The sequence below is a fragment of the Paramisgurnus dabryanus genome, chromosome 8 (assembly GCF_030506205.2).
Source record: "Paramisgurnus dabryanus chromosome 8, PD_genome_1.1, whole genome shotgun sequence".
NCBI classification, from domain to species: Eukaryota; Metazoa; Chordata; class Actinopteri; order Cypriniformes; family Cobitidae; genus Paramisgurnus; species Paramisgurnus dabryanus.
Genome location: NC_133344.1, coordinates 39,599,428 through 39,620,902, shown reverse-complemented (window position 1 = coordinate 39,620,902; position 21,475 = coordinate 39,599,428). Strand labels below are relative to the sequence as shown.

Genomic DNA, 21,475 nt, shown 5'->3' with positions numbered 1-21,475 from the left:
TAGGAAGCTTCCAAGGCATTACAGACCCAAACAAAAAAAATTGTCTACATGTCACATCATAGATCAAGGATAAATACCCCATTCAATCATTCTATGTTACCTTTTAAATATTAGTTGCATGTGATCCAGAACCACATAAGGTTGGATTGAGGATAAAGGATGGGATTGATTTCCTTTAAAGAAAAATAATGTCCTCTCTCTTTACCTCCACAAAGAGCTAATATATACGCTTAAAAAATAAGTGTTTTTTTGTACCTTACATTTTTATTGCATACACATAGGGTTCAGAGGGGCGGAAAGTTTCGAGTACATTTCCAGAGAACTAAATTTGGGAACATAATTTGGGGAATTTTGGAAATATTCCAAGTTGGAAACTTAACGGAATTTTAATGGTAATTTACGGGAATTTATGATAATATTTGGAAATTTAGGAAAACTTATATAAATTACATCATATACAAACAAAATAAACATTTAGTTTAGTCATAAGTAGACATGCATGCAAGGTAATACAATTTTTGAAGAATCCTAATACTTACGCTCATCAAGCCTGGACATATTTGATCAAAAATCCTTCAGAAATCATTTATACATTTAAGTTCCCTGTTATAGGCAACTCTGCATTTTTTATTTATTCTCAGTTTCAAACTGCAATTAATTCCTTTTAATTCCCAATTAAGATTCCAGCCTTGAAAATTCCCAGAATTTTGAAACCCTACATACACAAGCCAATTTACTTTATTAATTGTACAATTTTATGGATTTGCATGTTCTTCAGTCAAGTCACATTTAATTGTATTGCACGTTTTGCTTCAAAACTAATTTACAAGAAAGGCGAAGACATAATAAATAAAAACCAGAAAAGAACGGGGAAATTATTAAACATATAGAACATATAATAGAATATAATGCAAATTTGATTGTGCTCATAAAAAGATTACAATCTAATTACATACAGAAAAACATTGACATTTTATAACTGTTGCTTGAATTGCATAAGCATATCTGTTTGTTTTCTTTTTTCAAGCAAATATAATTCTCATGTAATGTGTTTTTGTACTAAAGTATGGTACAATCAAGAGAAAGAAGACTGCCTTACCATTATACTCTGACAGTATTCGTGTTGATGTTTTCATGGCGCCCCCTTGTGGTTCTGAAAGGGCAATGGAAATATTTGTTAATGTCAAAGGATTTTTACTAATATTCAGTACATTTACATTGATACTTAATAATAGCTCTGTTTGACTCCATTTTTAGAAGCCTGAAAAGAGACAATGGTTTACTGACTTGTTTCACAGCAACAGAAAACATTCTTGTCATATGTCTTTTCAGATATTACATATAAATGCATAATTCTAAAGCTTTAATCTCTAACTACTTTCTTTAATAGTAATAAAAAAGCTGGTTCTTGATGTATATTTTTTAAAACAATCCTACTACTTAATAAAGAGACAGCATACAGTTAAAAAGTCACTTTTCATGTTTCTGAGTGACCCCTGTAAATGTAATTTCTTCAGTTTACTGTGAAGCATATATGTCCCAAAACACTACAAAAACGTATTTTGTAGTGATTTAAATGGTAAAAGCCAATCATTCCTAATGGTATTTAATGGAAACCATTCGAATTTCTGTGATGGTTTCTTATTGTTTTTTTTTTTTTCGGTATGCTATGGATGGCTTCAATTCCACTCAACACCATTTGTGAGTTCAAACAACATGTCCTGCAAGCTCTCCCACATAAAACTGAGACCAAGCACAACTTCAGGCTCTAAAGGGCTTTGACTGATACTAGCAAAACCCACCCTCAAATTAAAACACAGCGAGCTCACTGTAAAAAAAAACCCCCGATTTACCTCAGATGCTCGGGTCAGGGGATTAGCCTAACAAATATCGTTGATAAAATGTCCATGTGAATTTAGTAACTTTAGCACCATCTGTGGTCAAAAGGAAATTTTTTTAAGGGGGCGGTCATTTTAGCTCAGAGGACGTCATTACTCCATGGCCGTTTTTCAATGCGAAAGCTGCAGCCTCCGGAGGTCGCATATGCAGGCTGCATACGTCATTAAGCCTGGATTATTTAAATTCACTGAGCAATACATTCGCAAGTCATAAACATATTATAACAATTTACGATTAACTAACATAATAGTCAACTTTATGATTGTTAGCATTCTGAAATAAGACTTTCTTGATGACGTAGGCAGCCTGCATATGCGACCTGGAGGCTGAAGCCTTCAGATTGAGAAACGGCCAATGTGTCGCTATGCACTTTATATACAGACATGCTCAGAGGAAAGTAAAACTTCCAGTGGTTTGTTATTATAGTAATAGTGCGCTGTTTGTTGTGGATACCTGAAATGGCAACAAATACAGTACTGGTTATCATCATCATCAGCAGCACTTGAGGACATTTCTGAAAAGACGCACTAAAGCGAACAAATCGATGACTATCCATCCATTACAGTTTTACAGTACGTCGAGTAACTGACTGCTTACGGTTACTATGGTAAAGCTGTGTGGAGGACCTGACATTAAACTGTGTGGACTGACTGCTCGTTAATGTGGAATATTTATACTTAAATTATATTCATGTTAAACCCAACGATTAGCAGACTGTTTCACATAGAGAGAGTTGGATATAACTTCCGTCTTTCTTCAGGTAAGCAAGGACGTTTATACTTTTAAGACAATGATGTTTAAACATGAAGATATTCTGCTGATTATGTTATCATTGTGAGTTATTTAAAACGACACACACACCACCACCCATAATCCATAAAAAATATTAATGTTTAAATACGTTTTTATTCATATTTCTCTGGCCAAAAATATGTTTTAAATATATGCTAAATACATTTTGCAGAAAGTAAAGCTTAATTAAATATATTTTGAATTTGTAAATATAATTCGTTTTAACCTTCATATATTATTATTAACATATATTTATATATGTCAAAATATATTACAAAAAAAATATATTGGTGAAAATTACATTTTTGTAAACATATTTCAAAATATATTTCAGCACATATATATTTTTTAAACATTTTTGAGATATATTTACAAATATTTTTTTGCCATATGGAACAGAAGATCTTACATAGTTCACTTCACTACTTAATCCTTTTCCTGGTAAAAGACTTACAATTATACAAATTTTACAATGTCAGTTGCTTTATGTATTCAAATAACTTCAAAACAATATAGGCTGTATAGTAATCTAGGTAGTTGAAATATAATTTTAAGCACTCGTAACAGTGCTCATGTGTGACATCTAAATTGAATTTATATAAAAGTGCCAGTTCTTTTAATTCTATAGGCTACATTTAATACAAGATACTAATTACAGCCAACGGGCACCTTGATGTTAAAAAGGCGTTAAATTGACCTCAAAAACTGACAGGGCAAAATTCTTATTCGAACTGACGACAAAAACTTGATGTCCATTTGACGTTCACACACCGATGTTCTTTCAGCCTCCAAAAAAACAAAACAACAGCCATGTAATGAAAGGAAAAAATTTTATTCAGCAATCTTGAAATTAATAATAAGGGCTGTAGCCTAGTCCAGCTTTGTCAAGTCCAAGACCAGGTCTAGTCGAGACCAAGTCAAGAGTCCAAAGAAGTTAGAGTCCAAGTCTATACCAAGTCCAAATGAGACAGTCAAGACAGAGACAGAAAAAATAATCCTCTTCAAGACCTCATTCTCAAATATTGATCATTTATGTGATGTAAATTTGACGTCTATACAATGACATTAATTGTAAACTGCCTGTAAACATTTTGGTCTGCGGTTTCCCGGACAGGTTTAGATTTGGACCTTTAAGTAGTTTTTACAAACAAACCTTACAAAAAACATACAAAACAACAGCACTGATATATGTAAGGAATAATTGACGACGGGCCATTGAATTATTTGAAAATAATGCACACCCAAGGTGTTAATGCGGCAAGACTTGAAGCGGACATGTATTTGGACTACGATGGACTACGATAAGCCCTGTCCGGGAAACCGCCCCTATTAATTTAAGTGTGGGTATTAACTTCCTAATTTTAGCTTATCACTACTGAAAGAAACTTGGTCATCCAAACTGACCTTAACATTATGTTATACAGCATATTTATCAAGTCTCGACTAACGTTTTATTATGTCAAATGCATATTAAGGTGCCTGCTTGGGAGTGATTTGAGGGGGGACTGACTCCCCTAAATATTAAGTTAAAAAATATTGAAATATTATTCCTTTGTATCCTAAATAATATGTTTGCTACTAACATGACCACCCCTAAAGTGGATCATACCTTGTTAATGCTTGACTCAAGCATACTCCAAACAATTATTTCCATATTCCTCCCTGCATTCTCTTAAAGGGCCCATATTTCATTGCTAAAAAACAACGTTATTTTGTGTATTTGGTATAATACAATGTGTTTGCATGGTTTATGGTTCAAAAATGTTCCAAATACTGCACATTTTTGTAGCTCTAGATAACCTGTCTTCCTCAAATGCTCTGGATTTGTAAAAAACTCATTGATCGGAAAAGCACTGTGTCCCTGATTGGCCAGCTAATTTGTACATTGTGATTGGCCTAAATTCCTATGACGTTAGCCAGAAATGTGACGCTCCTTACCATGTTTGAAAGATTCAGGCACAATGCAACGCTGACAGGAGTTAACTTACTGGCTATGAGTCAAAGTGGGAGGAATTATGATAATGTTGGTCTTTCTTTACTACATCACCAATCCCAGGAAGTAAACTGATGTAGAAAATCTGTGTGTTTGTTGTAGTCCAAGAATCACTTTATCATTTAAAACACATCTTTGAGCGTCATAATAGCACATATAAAAGTTTAACCTTTCACAGTAATTACTTCATTAAAACACTATGAATGTAACTCTACACCCATGCCTCATTATAGACGGATCTATGAATATGAAAATTAGTTGCGGACCATAGATATGAATATGCAAATTAGTCTCCGCCTCCACTATTTCACACCACCTCTGACCACCTTGTGTAACTACTCATGTCTTTAAATAGGGAACACATGGAAGTGTTTGGTGGCTTCTAAATTTATCCCTGTTTGGATCCTAATAAATGAATGGTGCTAGGCTAAATAGACGTGCTGTACAACGATTAAGTACATACATTGAGAAAAGAGAGGTATGGATTAATTTGTCTAAAGGAAGAACATAATAAAATATTGAAAAACTGTAGTGTTTTCCTTTCAATACAAAGTTTATAACTACTACCCAAATTTATAAAAACTTGATATACTCAATGTGTTTTTATTTTAATAGATTTGTTATTACATAACAACTGTTATGTCTGTAGTCATTAATTAGATTAAGTACATGTGAACATAAAACAAACTAATGTTTGTTTGTTTACAGTATATGTAACCCTGTGAGATGGATAAGTATGAGAAACTGTCTAAGATTGGTGAAGGCTCATATGGAGTGGTGTTCAAATGCAGACAGAGGGACACGGGTCAGATAGTGGCCATTAAAAGGTTTGTGGAGTCTGAAGATGACCCAGTCATCAAGAAAATAGCACTGAGAGAAATCCGCATGCTGAAGGTAGATATATACAGTATATAGACACAGAAACTATAAAAAGTACTGTACAGTATATTGTACAGTACTTTCATCCTTTACCCTAAATCATTTGCAGAGTAATATATACACATATGTTTTATTCTTTATCTGTGTAGCAACTGAAGCATGTGAATCTGGTGAACTTGCTGGAGGTCTTCCGGAGGAAGAGACGTCTTCACTTAGTCTTTGAGTTTTGTGAACAAACTGTACTCAATGAACTAGACAAACACCCACGAGGGTCAGTAACATACTTCTCTTTAATCCCACTATCATATCTTTTGCATCTGTCTTTATGTCTGTCTTTCATTTTAATGAGCAATCAGATGTAAAATATCATATCTAGAGACATGATCAGTGTGTCCAGCTACTCAGTAATATTTAACAAACAGTATATTTTTATTGGCTCTTATGGCCATGTAAAAGCTATGAATTCACAGCCTTTAAATGATCATACGCTAAATGGAGTTTCTATAAATATTTTAATGGCTTATCAGCAGCCATGTCACCCTGTAGCCCAAGACAGCTTACCCACTGAAGCTAAGCAGGGCTGAGCCTGGTCAGGAGGATGCTCCACCTGCCAGGTGGATGCTGCACATTGGTGGTGGTTGAGGAGATTCCCTCATTCATATGTTAAGCGCTTTGAGGTCTGCAGAAAAGCGCTATATAAATGTAATGAATTATTATTATTTTTAATTTCCTTTACTCTAAAATATTTCATCAGCAAAATATTGCTTTCTGTTAGTCATTATGTCATGCAAACTAGTATAACTACACAAGTTTTTCAGTTAAGAAACTTTTAGAGCCTTTTTTAGTGTAGTGTAGTAATTTAATCTAAATGTGCAAAATGCACACTAGTAATGATTTATCAAGGCATGTTTGTTAAAACTAGTTATTTTCCTAATTAAACTAAGGCCTTGTCCTATCTTAAGACAATCTCTGTCCGAGAAACCACCCCAAAGTGTTAGCGATTTATGAACTTCTGGTTTCTGATCTGTCCAAGTCTAAATCAGGGCTGGCAAAATTTCAAAATCCCTGGTAGCTCTTTGGGCAGGTAATCTTGAATTTTTGATAGCCCAAAATTAATATAAAAGTAGCCAGAATAAAAATTACATACATATTTATGTAGAATATTGATTTACATGCAAGCCCTGTTCCTTCTCATCTCCACACTGAATATAATCAACATTTAATAGTAATTTAATGGATCACAAGGCTCACAGTTTGGATCATACAATGTTTTTCCAGTCACAGATTGGATAATATTTCCGATCAGAAATATATGGACTACTGTCGCTTTAAAAGCGAGTTCTGGACAGAAAGTTTCTTTCTCAATTGGTTAGTTTGTACAGTTGGAGCGATCACGAATGGAAAGTGAAAGTAAAGATTTCAATACCCAATGCCTGAATTACATACAGTATAATTACCCAATCAAATGTAAGTGAATGCGAAAACATTAAAATATATTTTTCCTCCCTAACATAGCCCGAGTGCAAGTTAATGAGCTCATTTTGCTCCATTTGTTTTTTTTTTAAGCTGTAAAACTGGTCAGGCTTCACAACTTGGTTGCCTCCCAACATCTTGCTCTCTCAATTCCCAGAATGACTTTCAATTGTAACCTTAGCTGCTCATGAAAACAAAAGAACTGGTTGCCAGTGACCACAGGCCATGCCTACTGTAGATAGAGGACAGCGTTTTTCTCACTCCTTTAGAGATTTGAACAACTGTTTAGTCTTAAGATAGCATACTTGATATTAACATTTGTCTGTTTTTGTTCTTCTCAGTGTTCCTGAAGCACAACTCAAGAATATTGTATGGCAAACTCTACAGGCTGTGAACTTCTGCCACAAACACAATGTTAGTGTGCCCAACTTGGTTTTCTAACTATTGTTAACTTAGTTCTCCATTTATTTATTTTTTTATAAAAAAAGGTTTACATTTAGGGGTGTGACGGTTTTTTATAACTGTGAGACCGACGGTTATAGTTGAAAACCGTCATTAGAACTCTATAACCGCAGAAACCGTGTTATTACAATTTTTTTTAAACATTTTTATCAAGTAGCTAATCAGTGTCTGCTAGTTTATTCAAACGCCGGTTTCACATTGCAAGCGTGAGCACTGAATCTGCAGAAAGCGTTTGCCGTGCGTGGACATTGTGTTTTTACACAAGCGCATAATGTGCAGTGTAATAACAGTATACAAATCTCAAGTTCACATTACTTTATTTTACATGCATTTATGAGCAAAACCTCTTCAAGACGCTTTTTAATCCACATTGTTTTCGTGCTGTTCTGGTCTGTGTAATGACAGATATAGACACAATTATATACATAAAAAGCCCATGGCACAAAACTGTTTCTCTGAAGATTATTAAAATAAAAGATGATAGATAGAGCATTAATTTATGCTGGGCAGAGAGTGACAGCGCAGTCTTCTGGCAACAGTGTGCTTTTTAAATATTTCATTGCTTTTTGTTAAATTGCTCAAAGTCATTACTGTTTAAAACACACTTGGCATCACATTCATGATTTTATGTAAAATGACACTTTTGCGTCAATCCACGAGCATTTAGAAGAGCAAAACGCCCCCCACCGACGGTTATGTTACGAACCATCACATTTGACTCGCGTCATAAACGTCATCACCAATTCTGAAACCGGCACACCCCTATTTACATTCACCTATTTCATTTTTTTTTCTGTGCATAGTGGGGGCAGTAAGCATTTAACTGACCGACATTACTGAAATAGGTGTCCTAAAATATAAAATTTTAATCTGTAAGCAAAAGATAAAAACATGTAAAGGTGGACCAGACCGATTATTTGTTTAGCCAATCAGAGCACTTAGGGGTTGTGTACACCAAAACTTTTACGCCCGCGGCCGGTGCATGTTTTCAATTGTTTCCAATGGAAGCTCGGCGTTTTTCAAATAAGCCAGCAGCTAGTGAGTTTTTTCCGCGCTGAAAACCGGCGCTCGGCGGTTTTTCCACGCTCGGCGCTGAGCGTCGAGAGTTGAAAGAGATTCAACTTGGGGAGAAAAGCTCCGCTCGTCAATGTCAGTTCTCACACGGCCGCCCAATCACAGTGGAGGAGGGGCGGGACATTACCACGGCAACCAACCGGCTCGCAGGTGAAGTATCACAGCTACCAAAGCGCTCAGCTGAAGAAAGCTGGCACTCAGCTGAAAAACAGCTGGCATTCGGCGTCCTCAAGGCGTTTTCAGCCGCGTTTAAAAGTTTTGGTGTGTCCAGCCCCTTAAGAATTTTTTTGGGCCCTATCATACACCTGACGCAATGCAGCACAAAGCGCAACGCAAGTGTGTATTGCTAATTTCAGCCCGGCCCAGTTATAATTTTTACGTTCAACGTCAAGTAATAGTAAATGCATTTGCGTCTATTTGTGCGCCCATGGGCGTTCTGGTCTGGAAACGAGGTGTGTTCAGGTGCATTGTTGTTGCATTGCTATTTTGAGGAAACTAAAATAGACTACAGTACACCATTGGCCAACTAAAACCTGGTCTAAAGTCAGCTCAATATTGATTTTCGTTATTTAAAGAGCGTGTTGGTAATATGCGCCTATAAATGGGATGACAACGCACATTTGCTTTCTACACGCATGGATGCGCAGCAGCAGACAAATGTTTTAAATATAAAAAATTAAAGGATAAAAATGTACAGGATTATTATTTAGTCTCTTGGACATAAATGAGGACAGTTTACAGGACTTTAAAAGGCTTGAGAGCTGCTTCACCTGTAGTCTGGTAAGAAATTTTTAAGCTGAATTTTTTTGCTTTTAAAAAATGCTAATATTGCATTTTTTTTTTAAATGCTACCCAACAGGTTTATTGTATATGATGTCTTTGCACCTTTGGATATGGTGAGATGAGAACCCATTTTTAAGTAATATTTTTCAATACACTCAGGGCCCTAGTCCGAGTGCTTAAATGCCTCTCTACATGTTTGTAAATTCTTTATCTCCTGTTTGTTAGGAATAAAGTATTTTGCTTATGCAAACCTTTTTTGCATATTTTTTATTTATTCTTTTAACAAACATTTTGAGATAACAGTGACCATGCAATTAAAACCCTCCTTATTTTACTCCATTATTGAATTAACGATGTCTAAAGAGAACCAATGCTTTAATTACACAAATAACCTTTATAATAAATAAAACGCAACATCAATCTAAAACTGGTGGTCTTCTTCCTCTGCTCACAGTTTTCCGCTTAAAAAATCCGCCATGTAAATAGGCAATCCCCATGGTGCGACCGCAAGCTTTTAAAGAGAATAAGACTCCTATTGGTTTATTCAACTTTACACCCAAAACACACTCATTACCCATTACGAGAATAGGAACAACCCTTTTAGACTCATAAACCATTTTTCAGTCATTAAACTACCAAAAGTGGATTTGGTCACACCCTTTTAAGCGCTGTGTGCTTAGACCATGCGCTTAGATCTTAATATAATCAAATATAATATTAATCAAATATAGCACAAGTACACACAACATGCAGATCTTAAATGAAGGTTTTTATTTTGAAGTTTATTTAACTAAGTTCGGGAGACGCATGGCCATGTGATTAAAACAATCAGCGCAAAGAGGTTTCTATAAATAACCATCTTTCCTGTCTGTTCCGTGAGAGTTTTTTGCATCATCCCTCCTCCACCCCATCACCTCACTCTCAGATAGTTTAATCTATCCCATTTAGGGGGGGGGGGGTACTCTTCAAGTTCATTTCCATTCCAATTCATAATATCACAGCAAGTCTTCCAGGTCCCGAAGCAGCAAAACCCCAGAACATCACACTTCCACCACCATATTTTACTAGCCTGTTCCAACCAGACTCTCGTACATTCATTTCATTTGTACAGAGAGTCTGGCCACGCTCCATTGCAAAGCGTTACTTCTGTTAAGGAGGGTCCTCTGTTGAAGTTTAAAACTATTGGATCTGCCCAGAGTCACTCAGGATCTGCCATAGGCGATCGCTAACGTGTGGTCATGATGTTTATCATGCGCCGAAACCGGCCGGAAACAACAAGTACGAATAATCAGACCAACAAAACTTAGCAAATTGGTTCTTGTTCCAGCTTTAACTTCTGTATATTTGGCAGTTTTTCAACAACGGACGAATAGCTTTTCTCACGTCTTTCTCCGCTTCCATTACGGAACTACAACTCAAACTGACGCACAATCTCAACGTCATCGTTCTTAGCCACCCCCCTCTGTTCGCTGATTGGACCTGCAGATTTTTGCAGGAGAAAACGAAACTCTACAGAGCAGTCCCAGACGTAGCACTGAAGCGAAATGAAAATTAAGCGGAAGCACGAAGGAGGGCGGAGCCAGGCTAATATTTTACTGTTGTTGTGGGGTCTTTGTGACCTCTTGAATGGGTCGTCGCTGGCCTCCTAGGGGAAAATTCGGTCGGCCAGCCACTCCTGGGAAGATTCACCACTGTTCCATGTTTTTGTCATTTGTGAGTAATGGCTCTCACTGTGGTTCACCGAAGTTCCAAAGCTTTAGAAATCTTCATAGCATTTTCTAGACTGATAGAGCTCAATTACTTTCTTTTTTATTTGTTCCTGAATTCCTTTGGATCTCAACATTGTGTGTAGCTTTTGAGAATTTTGGTTTACTTCATTTTGTCAGGCAGGTCCTATTTAAGTGATTTCTTGATTGTGAACAGGTGTGGCAGTAATCAGGCCTGGGTGATGCTAGAAAAACTGAACTCAGGTGTGATAAACCACAGTTAAAGGTGATCTAAGTGAATTCACGTGTTTTAGGCCAAAAAAAAATTTTTTGTTTCATACAGTAAACATCTCACTATCTGCTTGCTGCCTGTCCTCTGAACACACTGTAAAAAAATGCGGTCTCTGCAGACAGCCCTGGCTTCGCAAACTGCAACAAAAACAGAGTGGTCAAAACTACCACCACGAAACATAACAAAAGTGTTCCAGCCAATAAACGACAAGAAGGATTTGGGAGTGGGGGTTGGGCGCGTTCATGACTCGTTCAGAAAGCACAGAAGGGAGGTGGAGGGGAGGAGTTAGCTACGCTCTGTTTTGTTTGACAACACTTCAAACGTCAACAGGAAGGGTAGGGTTGCCACCTGTCCCGGTTTTACCGGGATTGTCCTTCTTTTTACTAACCTGTCCCGGGAAAATTATCAACTCTCCCGGGACACTGAATGTCCCGGTTTTCAAAAGCTATGTGAATATATTATTAAGCGCACGCACGGCAGAGACGGAGACCTTGCGTCTGTGTATGTGTGTGCCTCAATAAGCGCATGTAAGACAGAGAGCATCCTGATTGGCCTGTTTCGGTAAATCAACCAATCAATTGTCAGTGTGGGCGGGATTTATCTCTTCTCCCGAACCGAATTATCTAGAAACAGGAGCGCCGTCAGCGCCCCAAAAGCAAAAATATAAGACACATTTTACGCCAGACTACACGAAAGTGTACCCCTGTCTTAAAAGAGTTAAAAGTAATAACAATCTTGCATGCTGTACAGTTTGTAACAGTGACTTCAGCATTGCCCAGGGGGGTTAAAATGATTGTAAAATACATGTTGAGAGGCTAGTTGCTATTTAGACCTGTTTAAATGGAATATAAATAAAACAGTTTACATTAATAGTATAAGGAGCTTATATAAATTGTAAAAGTGATTTACATATTTTAGTATAATTAACAAATAATTGGGTAACACTTTACAATAAGGTTCATTAGTTAACATTAGTTTACTACATTAGTTAACATGAACTAGTACTGAACTGCACTTATAAAGCTATTTTTTAAATCTTTGTTAATGTTAATAATACATAATTTAAATCTTTTTAACATAGTTAATGCACTGTGAATTAACAAGAATAAACCATGAATAGCTGTATTTTTGTAAAGTAATGTTAACAAAGAGTAACAAATAAAGTAACACATGTAAACAAGAATAAACCATGAATAGCTGTATTTTTGTTAAGTAATGTTAACAAAGATTAACAAATAAAGTAACACATGTATGGCTTATGGTTAGTTCATGTTAGTTAATACATTTACTAATGTTAACAAATAAGAATTGTGTTGCCAAAAATTGCATAGGTCTATAGAAATATTATGCCATGGGGGGGGGCTTGTGAGCAAACCAATTGGTCGGGTCATCGATATGTCCCGGTTTTTTATCAGACAAGGGTGGCAACCCTAAGGAAGGGACGTCACCAGTGTTGGTCAAGTTACTTGGAAATAGTAATTAGTTACTGATTACTGATTACTTCCCTAAGAAAGTAATCCCGTTACTTTACTGATTACTTATTTTCAAAAGTAATTAGTTACTTTACTAGTTACTTTACTAATTACTTTTCAAAAACATGATGCACGACCTGAATATGCTACAGTATGCAACAGGGCCCAGTTGCATAAAGCACCTTAAGTGTAATTTTCCCTTAAATTCACCCTTATGTTTCATTTCAACTTAAGGGTGTTGCAAAAAAACCTTAAGCTTTTTCTGTTGCATCTCCATGGCAACAATAGTATTTTATAAACCTGGGTCGCTGTCGTGAAACATTTAACGATTACCCTTACCTAAGAGAACCATTTAAGGGATTATACTGTATGCAACACCCTTAAATTATTCTCTTACTGTAGGTAAGGGGAATTTACCCCTTAAGTGTCATACTTAAGGGAAAAACTTAAGGTGCTTATTCTATTCTTTCTGCATATTCCATCATCTGAAATTGAATCAAATGAAACATTATCTGTTTTAACCTCTCGACGCGCACTAATTCGTGGGCGTGATGGCGTCGTTTTTTTCTAAGCCTGCAAACAATATCTATATAGCATACTGTCTACAAAGATTACTAATATTAATATCAACATTACTATACATCGGTCTACGGGTTTAGCATCATTGTATGGTGATTGTCTCTGTTTTGAGGTACATGCTCTAGCATCAGAAATGTATTTTACAGAAGTCCAGATGACTAGATGCAAGATATAAACGGGACTTCTTACCTTATAACGATCGCGAGTTGAATCCGGTCTGTTTCAGTTGTGTGAATAACCCATTAAATCAGTCTAATAAAATTCATCAAATGACAATTTTTGTCCACAAATGCGTATAATCCATGAAATGATGTTTTATTAACAAAGTTCGGGAGGAACATGTCAAATAAAATACCTAAGTGACTTCAGCTGTTTTCAATCAGTAGTCAATGGCACCAGCCGCTTTCAATCGGTAATCAACAATACACCCAAGCAATCAGCTCGAAAGCAAGCCATATATAAATCACAGTAGAACTCACTGAAAATCCTCCGCATCTTTCAGAATCCCTCCTCCACCCCGTCTCCTCTCACTTACCAAGTTATTTCCATAAGGGGGGGGGATACTCTGTGTTTCAGGCTCATTCCCTGCTCAGAGCCCACTCCCCGGACAGCACGCCAAATACGTTTACTAATTTAATTCTTTTAACTTATTTGTAAGTGTGAACTCGTGAAATATAGTAGTCTGTTGTTTACATCAGATTTCGCGTGAACGTGAGATGGAGCCGCAGCAGTCACGTCAGCTTGTCCAATAATCCATGAAATACAGATATATAGTCTGTTGTTTTACATCAGATTTCGCGTGAACGTGTATGAGATGGAGCCGCAGCGGTCATGTCAGCTGGGGGTTCAGGGATTTTTTCAGTAAGTTTCACATTGATGTGCCGGCTTGCTAGGTGTTTGCTTAGATCTGATGTGGAATTTTTCGCTGTGGATAAAAGTTTTATTCCCACGCAGAGTGTACAGCGGACGCTGATGTTTTTGTCACCTTTAACTGGGTTAAACTCAAAGTAATGTCGGTACTTCCAAGCATTAAACGCTGCATAGTCTTGTTCTCTTCCGCGCTCCATGTTGTCTTCTCACGTTCAACAATAAACTGACTGACGGCGCGGCGCTCATACGTCATTGTCACTCGACTCGCGTCACGACACGAGAGAGTCTCACGAAACAAAATCAAGATTAAAAAATAACGCAGTAACGCAGTCTGCTAATGGGGAAGTAACAGTAATCTAATTACTCGTTTTGCAATTGTAATCCCTTACTTTACTCGTTACTTGAAAAAAGTAATCGGATTACAGTAACGCGTTACTTCTAACGCGTTACTGCCCATCACTGGACGTCACACAGATTCGCTTAGAGCACCTTTAAGTTTGAGTTGAGTGCGTTTACATGCACAGAATAAGCAGATAACTAGCAAAAATCTGCTTTTTATAGAAAACCATTTTCATGCGTTTACGTTTACAAATCAGTTATGCAGACAACTGCTATTACACCGGACTTTAATGGCGCTTTTCCATTGCATAGTACCCCACGGTTTAGTTTAGTTTGGGTCGGGTCAGCTCACCTCACTTTGGCGTGGTTAGCTTTTCCATCGAGTTTAGTATCACTTCAGAGTGGGAGGGATTATAGGTGTGTCGTTATATTTACGCTGCCTACTGCTGTGACATCATACACGTGAGAGCGTTGTTGTACATTCCCATACATTCATTTATTTCTCAGTCTGCCACAAAATTAAAATTGGCCACCACAAATAGATGTTTGCACATCGCGTTTATAACTACCTCTCTCTCACATGACAGTTTCTGTTCAAACACCTGACCCGTGGCGTCAGTCGACGGCGCTCCGCTGAGCCTCATTCAAGTTGCATTTAAGCATATATAATGCGGATGTGCACGTCGCGAATGTGCCGCCACAAACTGTAAGTCTGGAAAAAACTGTTATGGTGTCCCGGATTCTCAACCTGCGGATGTTTTTCATCGCTAAAAGGGTGTTTGGAAACTTATAGCAGAACACAGATAACAACATGTTTGCTTGAGACAGCGCAAGCTAGCAGTAAGCTAAAGCTAATATTTACATTATAGCGATGACGTGACGATTCTCTCAGACCAATCAGTGATCTACAGTGTTTTCGCGTCACGTTTGGTATCAGCTCGGGTCGCTTGGAACCCCAACCGAGGTGGTACGAAAAAAAGTATCGGGTACTACGTACTGCACCCAATGGAAAAGCTCCCAAAAGTAAACTGACCCGACCCAAACTAAACTAAACCGTGGGGTACTATGCAATGGAAAAGCGCCATTAGATTTGTCAGGTTTCTCGCAAGTATTGACATCACCGCCTATAGTACATAATAGTCGTTCAAAAAGCCGATGGCATATCTGTCTTAAAGCTCCACTGTGTAGGATTTACTCCCATCTAGCGGTGAAAGTCTATATGACAACCAACTGAATATTACTCTCTAGCCCCACCCATTCGGAACGCGTTTTAACTCGTACGGTGGCCCGGCCATGTCATGCCAAGGTTAACATGGCTTCCAGTAGCTACAAAGCAAAAGCAATGAAAAAAATTTAAAATTTGCAATGTCCTTTGCCTGTGATCTGTCAAAGCACACAGATTTATGTTAAACATGGAAAAAGTCTGATTGTCATGATATGTCCGCTTAAAATCACATACAAAAAGCAACCATAAATGTGGCTTAGACACTCCTTTTTCATCAACGCGAGGAAAAATATCCCAGGGGCTGTTACACTTGGTAATAAGATGTGTTTTCGTCGATCGGATCACATTCATTGCCATGGATGTGTTATGAAGTTGTGTTTCTCTGATAGCGTCAGTCTTTGTTTGTGTTCCTACAGTGTATCCATCGAGACGTGAAGCCGGAAAACATTCTTCTGACCAAGACCGGTGTGATCAAGCTTTGTGATTTTGGCTTCGCTCGCATCCTCAGTAGGTTTCTTTGTCTCTACCTATTTATGTACATTTAGCATCTCCAGCTGGTTAATGACTTATTTATACCTCTTGCCTACAGTATATCAGTTGTCATTGCATTCTGAGCTCACAGAGCCTCACAGATGCAGTCAGCCAGTCAGGCTCTGCTTACACATCTCATTCTTGAGTTTCAGTGTATTGTTACTGTGGGCTAACACAAGGTCTATCTGTCAGCATGTTGTAATCCTTTTTGTATGATGTACATGTAGTTTTGTGTCTATTTGTGTTTGTAAAACAGCTGGTCCAGGTGATGATTACACAGATTACGTGGCGACTCGCTGGTACCGAGCTCCTGAGCTTTTAGTAGGAGATACTCAGTATGGTCCACCGGTGGACGTGTGGGCCATTGGTTGTGTTTTTGCAGAGCTGTTATCTGGAAATCCTCTCTGGCCAGGACGTTCTGATGTGGATCAGCTGTTTCTCATTCGACAAACGCTGGGTACTGACAGAAAAACAAAAGTGTGGGTAGATAAGGTTAGATAAACATAAGTAAATTTAGTGAATAGCTTAATATTTAAAAAGCACCAAAAACCTATATATGTATAGACATCTAACTGTGCCTTCATACCAGATGCGAATGAAGCAAATTAACCACGCTGTTTGCATGTCGTTGGACACTTATACGTTTTGAGTTAACTTACCTCATTTGCAAGATCCATTTTATTACTCCGGGTATCCACATACAGCGAGGATGATTTTGTCCACCATTGTTGGTTAATATTTCATCCCCTGCTCGATATGTTGTAATCACGTTACTACTAGAGGAAGCTCCTGATTGTGTGGCAGGAATATTCACCAAATTTCAGATTTTTCAATTTGTGCGAATCACGCGTTACATTATGTGCCTGAAACGCTCAATTCGCACCATCTCATTCGCGAGAATCAAGCCGCAGGATGTCTATTGCGTCTTTGCGTAAATCACTCCTACTTAAAGTTTTATTCGCACCACGTTAATCAATCAGGATCTTGCTATAGTAGTGACATGATTACAGGAAGTGAGCGGAGTCTCAGCAGATTCGCAGAAGCCCCTCCCATGACGCGAATGTCTGCGTGAATGTCTCGAATGACTAGAATTTCATGCCTGAGTAAACTCAAATGTTCAAGCGTCCAACTGCACGCGAATACCGCGTTTTTGTCGCCTCTACCGCGGCTGGTGTGAATGCACCATAACACTCTTTATTAAAATTAGAATAACATTTTTTATGTCTTTTACGCCTCTATAAATGTGGGCATACATAACAAAGAGTAAGAAAGCAAAATGAAATCTGCCTTCATTCATATAAGTAATAATTCAGTATAAATGTTGTATTTTAAATTACACTACTTAGACTAACCACTGTGTTTGAAACACCAATAGGTGACTTGATCCCACGACATCAACAGGTGTTCCGGTCCAATGTCTTCTTTAGTGGAGTCAGCATCCCTGAGCCCGATACCATGGTAACACAAGTACTCACACAAATACATGCCTAAAGGTTGTTTATGGATGACCGGCTCATCCTGACTAAATGGTTTTGTGTCCTGAAACAGGAGCCACTGGATAAAAGGTTTCATGGTCTTTCTCCTCATGCTGTTACTGTCATGAAGGTGAGATGCTGACTTTGATGGGGTTTTACATTTATTCAACTACATTGTGATTGCTTCATTTAGTTTTAAAAGGGAAATTTCCCAAGACTTTGTAAGATGTAAAGTAAATCTTTGATGCTCCCAAAGTACACACTGTATGTGAAGTTCAAGCTCAAAATATCATATAGAATCTATATTATAGATAATTTATTATAGCATGTTAAATTTGTAAGTGTAAGCAAAAATGTGCCGTTTTGGGTGTGTCCTTTTAGGGTGTACTCACACTATCCAAACCAAACCGCGCTCGGGCGCATTTGACCCCCTAAAGCCTGGTTTGTGATCGACTAGTGTGCGGTTTACTTGGGCTCAGGCGTGGAAGGCTATGGTGTGAGCGCAATCATGCCTGAGCGTGATTCAAAAGGTGAAGACGTCAATTGCGCGACCACTCACCTTCATCTGCCTCTATTAAAGCCTTTTGGTGCGCGCAGCAGGGTTACGTGAATGTCCGAGCTGCACACGCAATAGATCCAAGAAGCAATATGATAACATGTGACAGGGCTGTCTGTCATCGCTCACCACGACTCTGAATAAAAAACACATTTTTAAATTTTCTAGGTTGACAGAAGCTCTGGGACCTAATTATAGCACTTAAACATGGAAAAAGTCAGATTTTCATGATATGTCCTCTTTAAGCGACACTTCTGGTCCTCCATAGTATTTTTATTAAATAGGTCATTTTAATAAAATCTTTAATAAAAATGTCAAATTTTGACCCAACTATGTATCAAATCAAATCAAAATTTATTTATATAGCACAAATTCGTACATCAAGGCAATTCAATGTGCTTTACAAAGAAAAACAAAGCTAATAAAAAAAAACAATAAAAATTTACATGCCATTGTCTCATAAATTATTTTACCATAGAAACAATTCAAGACTTTACACCTTCCTTTTGACTATCTGTAGATTTAGTCTTTAAAAGCTTTCTTAGCTGAAAATGTTTGCTTGGCAACTCTCAGGAAACAGGAATTGGAATGATGCTGGGTACACAAGCACCTGAGTAGGCACAATGCTTCTGCACTAACTACTAAACGGGTTTAATCTCTTTTTTTGTGCATATGTAGTCCTGTCTAGTAATGGATCCCTCTGACAGACTGTCATGTGAAGAACTCCTAGAGCTACCATACTTTCAAGAGGAAGGAGGAACATGCTGCGGCAGAGAAGCGGATCGTCCTGGAAGACGTAATGAGAAAGGCTCTAGACGCAGAGTCACAGGGGTACGAATCAATATGAAACAAGACATTTCTATGGAAATAAAAAATATTAGGCCATATTATTTTTTAAATCAAACACAGAGGAGCTACATGAGTAAATTTTTTATTTATTAATTAATTGCGATTTGAATTCATGATTAAAGCTGATGTACTGCCTTTGTGCTTATTAAAATAATTCTAAATTAACGATAAACAAATGAAAGTAGGAATACAATGAAATGTAAATTTGACCTGCTTTTAGAAAAGAGAAACAAAAGTTACTATGCTTCTTTATAAGGAATAAAAGGTTTAACTAAATCGTTTTGAAATTGTTTGGACTTCTGACTTGAATCACATGTTTTCCAGCCCCAGTACTTTCCACAGTTGATCAACAGCAACATCTCACCAGCACCTGAACTGAAGAATAAACACAGAAACAAAAATGACCATCGTTTACCCAACATCTGATAATGACACCAGAGCAAATGTGTTTGGCAGGCAAAAATGCCTATAAAAGACATCTATAGATGTAAAGCACCTCAAGAAGACTATATTAATTTTACTTTATAAATACCTGTACAACCTCATTCATCTTTCTCTCTCTCATTGGCTGTTGATAAAATTCTTATCATATGTAATCATCCAGATTTAAAATCCTAAATATCAAACATGTTTGATGGGATCAGGGCATCCCAATTTTGCTTGCATTCATTTCAGTAAGTATAAGATTTGATCTGTAATCATCACACATTACATGATAATTTAAGCTTGATGGTTTTTTGCTTGTTGGTTTACCTTGATGGATATGCATGTCTTGGGTCACTTTGAACTAAAATTTGCCTAGCAGAAAGTGCAGCACTATATTGTGTTTTAATGGTAATCATTTAAATGTAATTCATCTTGAAGTTGCAGTAAGTTGCTGCCGTACAGTATGTACATTTACATTAGCTTACTAAAGAAAGTGCCTAGTTTTTCACTGCTACATTACAGTAACCTAAGTGGATTCTTTGAGTAACTGTGATGTAGCATTTGATAATTTTTACTATAAATACATCAGATAATATGGTTTTAAAACAAAAGTACTGGTGTTACTTTCAGGACAAATAAAATAAATAACATTACAAAAATTTTATATCATCATTGTACAGTCTTGTTCAAAATAATAGCAGTACAATGTGACTAACCAGAATAATCAAGGTTTTTAGTATATTTTTTATTGCTACGTGGCAAACAAGTTACCAGTAGGTTCAGTAGATTCTCAAAAAACAAATGAGACCCAGCATTCATGATATGCACGCTCTTAAGGCTGTGCAATTGGGCAATTAGTTGAAAGGGCTGTGTTCAAATAAATAGCAGTGTCCACCTTTGACTGTACAAACTCAAAACTATTTTGTACAAACATTTTTTTTCTGGGATTTAGCAATTTTGTGAATCACTAAACTAATATTTAGTTGTATGACCACAGTTTTTTAAAACTGCTTGACATCTGTGTGGCATGGAATCAACCAACTTGTGGCACCTCTCAGCTGTTATTCCACTCCATGATTCTTTAACAATTCATTCACATTTCTTGGTTTTGCTTCAGAAACAGCATTTTTGATATCACCCCACAAGTTCTCATTTGGATTAAGGTCTGGAGATTGGGCTGGCCACTCCATAACATTAATTTTGTTGGTTTGGAACCAAGACTTTGCCCGTTTACTAGTGTGTTTTGGGTCATTGTCTTGTTGAAACAACCATTTCAAGGGCATGTCCTCTTCAGCATAGGGCAACATGACCTCTTCAAGTATTTTAACATATGCAAACTGATCCATGATCCCTGGTATGCGATAAATAGGCCCAACACCATAGTAGGAGAAACATGCCCATATCATGCTCCATGCTTCACTGTGTACTGTGGCTTGAATTCAGAGTTTGGGGGTCGTCTCACAAACTGCCTGTGGCCCTTGGACCCAAAAAGAACAATTTTACTCTCATCAGTCCACAAAATGTTCCTCCATTTCTCTTTAGGCCAGTTGATGTGTTCTTTGGCAAATTGTAACCTCTTCTGCACATGCCTTTTTTTAACAGAGGGACTTTGCGGGGGATTCTTGAAAATAGATTAGCTTCACACAGACGTCTTCTAACTGTCACAGTACTTACAGGTAACTCCAGACTGTCTTTGATCATCCTGGAGGTGATCATTGGCTGAGCCTTTGCCATTCTGGTTATTCTTCTATCCATTTTGATGGTTGTCTTCCATTTTCTTCCACGTCTCTCTGGTTTTGC

General features: G+C 37.4%; 1 protein-coding gene across 2 annotated transcripts; it reads left to right on the top strand.

The window, feature by feature from the left end:
• Window positions 1-2,254: 2,254 nt before the first annotated feature.
• Window positions 2,255-20,334, top strand: LOC135771505 (cyclin-dependent kinase-like 1). 2 transcript variants are annotated; one of them, XM_065281774.1, is made up of 10 exons: window positions 2,255-2,659; window positions 5,393-5,578; window positions 5,713-5,834; window positions 7,378-7,450; window positions 16,255-16,345; window positions 16,626-16,826; window positions 17,745-17,827; window positions 17,918-17,974; window positions 19,079-19,231; window positions 19,574-20,334. In XM_065281774.1, the coding sequence occupies exons 2-10, from the start codon at window positions 5,411-5,413 to the stop codon at window positions 19,673-19,675; spliced, it is 1,050 nt and encodes a 349-aa protein (XP_065137846.1). In that variant the 5' UTR covers window positions 2,255-2,659; window positions 5,393-5,410; the 3' UTR covers window positions 19,676-20,334. The 2 variants fall into 2 exon arrangements, with proteins under 2 accessions (XP_065137846.1, XP_065137847.1); XM_065281775.1 differs by lacking the exon at window positions 2,255-2,659 and adding an exon at window positions 5,047-5,162.
• The last annotated feature ends 1,141 nt before the right edge of the window (window positions 20,335-21,475 follow it).